At 35.1% G+C, this 2500-nt stretch overlaps 1 protein-coding gene across 1 annotated transcript in view; it reads left to right on the forward strand.

Annotated features, from left to right (window-relative positions):
* Positions 1–2500, forward strand: part of LOC135209201 (uncharacterized) — a 70038-nt gene that overhangs the window by 1365 nt on the left and 66173 nt on the right. The window contains exon 2 of the mRNA XM_064241884.1: positions 539–681. Within this exon, the coding sequence (XP_064097954.1) occupies positions 539–681 (143 nt within the window). The remainder of the gene's footprint in view (positions 1–538; positions 682–2500) is intronic.

The following is a 2500-nucleotide window of genomic DNA, read 5'->3' on the forward strand; positions in this document are numbered from 1 at the left end:
CTAAGAACAGTGATAGCAGTATTTGCATACCATTTCCTCTCTCTCTCTCTCTCTCTCTCTCTCTCTCTCTCTCTCTCTCTCTCTCTCTCTCTCTCTCTCTCATTTGCTTCCTTAAAATTTCTTTTACAAAAACTATACGTAGACACTTAAAAATATATATTAAATACAAATGTGTTTACCTCTCTCTCTCTCTCTCTCTCTCAGTTGCTTCCTTAGAATTTTCCTTTACAAAAACTATACATCAACACTTAAATATAAATCTATTTACTTCTCTCTCTCTCTCTCTCTCTCTCTCTCTCTCTCTCTCTCTCTCTCTCTCTCTCTCTCTCTCTCTCAATTGCTTCCTTAGAATTCTCCTTTACAATAACTATACATTAACACTTAAATTAAATACAGAGGTATTTACCTCTCTCTCTCTCTCTCTCTCTCTCTCTCTCTCTCTCTCTCTCTCAATTGCTTCCTTAGAGCTCTTCTTTACAAGAACTACACAGATCTCTCTCTTTCTCACTCACTCACTCTCTCTCTCTCTCTCTTTCAGCATGACCTACGGGCACGCCTGGTGCAGCCCGGGGCACGTGACCTCAAATAAGGAGGATAAGTTGACCCTGGCCTGTGTGGAGGGCAAGTGGCACTCCTCTGACACCGTTGGCACTGTGCCTCTGATGTGTGTACCAGACACAAGTGAGTAGACGTTTTTTTATATATTTAATTACTTATTTTTTTAAAATATTCAGTTATTTATATAATTAGGTAATGAATTCATTAATTTATTTGATTAATTATTTATTAATGTAATTTATTGATTAATTTATTTGTTTATCTGATTATTTATCTGTTTATTTGTTTAGTTATTCATTTGTTTGTTTACGTATATAATTATTTATGTAGTTATTTAATTAGGTAATCAATTAATTAATTAATTTATTTATTTATTTATTTATTCTTGCCTATGATTTTTGCATTAGGCACAAGTAAGTGTACATCTTTCTTTATTATTTATTTATATATTTTTATATTTATTTACTTGTTTATTTGTTTATTTATTTATTTACTTGTTTATTTATTTATTTGTTAGTTTATTTATTTATTTGTTAGTTTATTTATTTATTTATCCGTTTAGTGATTTATTTGTTTATTTATTTACTTGTTTATTTATTTATATGTTTATTTATTTATGTGTATAGAAAACAACAAAAGCAATGACAAACCAATAAAAACAGCGCAGCATGCAATCCATCTCTGCCAAAGAAAACCTAACTCTGGATAATCCCATGACCTATTTTGTCACCATGAAAGCAATAATATATATATTCTGTCGAGTCGCAACAACGACAAACAACGGTAAAAAGCAACAAAGAATGAAACAGCAACGATAAAAAAAGAAAATCACAGTGTCATGGTTCATAAATAAAACCTTCAGCCAGACAATTCAGAGACATAAGAAGAAGAAGAAGAAGAAGAATATGTAGTATCAATCCAGCTGTCAAGAATGTTTTGTGATATAGTGTCCGTTGGTGATTGGCGCTTGTTAATGGCTGTTGTTTCGCTCGGGTTTACATTGGGGGTAGGGGGCTAGGGGGGGTTGCACTCCCCACCCCCTCGACCTTGTTCGACTGATTATTAAAAATCGCGACTCTGGTTTATGTTGAAGTATGATCGGCGAAATATATATATGTATATATATATATATATATATATATATATATATATATATATATATATATATACATACATACATGAATACATACATACACACACACACACACACACACACAATGGTACTTAACCTCACACGCCAGATACAGACTATACACTTTTGTCAGTGATACCCAACGACATAGTGCAAGTTCCTGTACCCACGTTGCATCTGTTGCAACTATATACCTTCACTTCACGAGCGACCATTTCAACGGACTGCGTTGAACGCAGCGCATTCTGCATTACATCGTCCAGACAGAAGAATTACGATGCGAGAGAGATTTCCGTAAGAGAGAGATTTCAGAGAGAGAGAGAGAGAGAGAGAGAGAGAGGAGACAGAGACAGAGACAGAGAGTGAAATTATCTTGAAGAGTAAAATGTCATAAACAAAACGTTAATAGTCACATGTCTATTTGCCATTTGCTAGTGCAATGCCCAGACATTTGAGAGAGAGAGAGAGAGAGAGAGAGAGAGAGAGAGAGAGAGAGAGAGAGAGAGAGAGAGACTCCTCCTCCTCTTCTGCCTTTACATAAATGGTAGCATTGGTCAGACCCGAGACAAGGAAGAGCTTTTAACTAATTGAGGGTTATCAGGCAGTCTCGTCTTTCTTCCTTTGTCACATTTCGTTGAAGAAGAAGAAGAAGAAGAAGAAGAAGAAGAAGAAAAAGGAGAAGTAGAGGAGGAGGAGGAGGAATAGAGGAGGTGATAAGGAGATGAAGATGGAAATGGGGGTAAGAAAGTGATGATAAAGTTGATAAAGGAAAATATATATCACTCTCACAGGGACAGTGTTGATACAGTA

The sequence above is a fragment of the Macrobrachium nipponense genome, chromosome 37, assembly GCF_015104395.2.
Source record: "Macrobrachium nipponense isolate FS-2020 chromosome 37, ASM1510439v2, whole genome shotgun sequence".
Lineage (NCBI taxonomy): Eukaryota > Metazoa > Arthropoda > Malacostraca > Decapoda > Palaemonidae > Macrobrachium > Macrobrachium nipponense.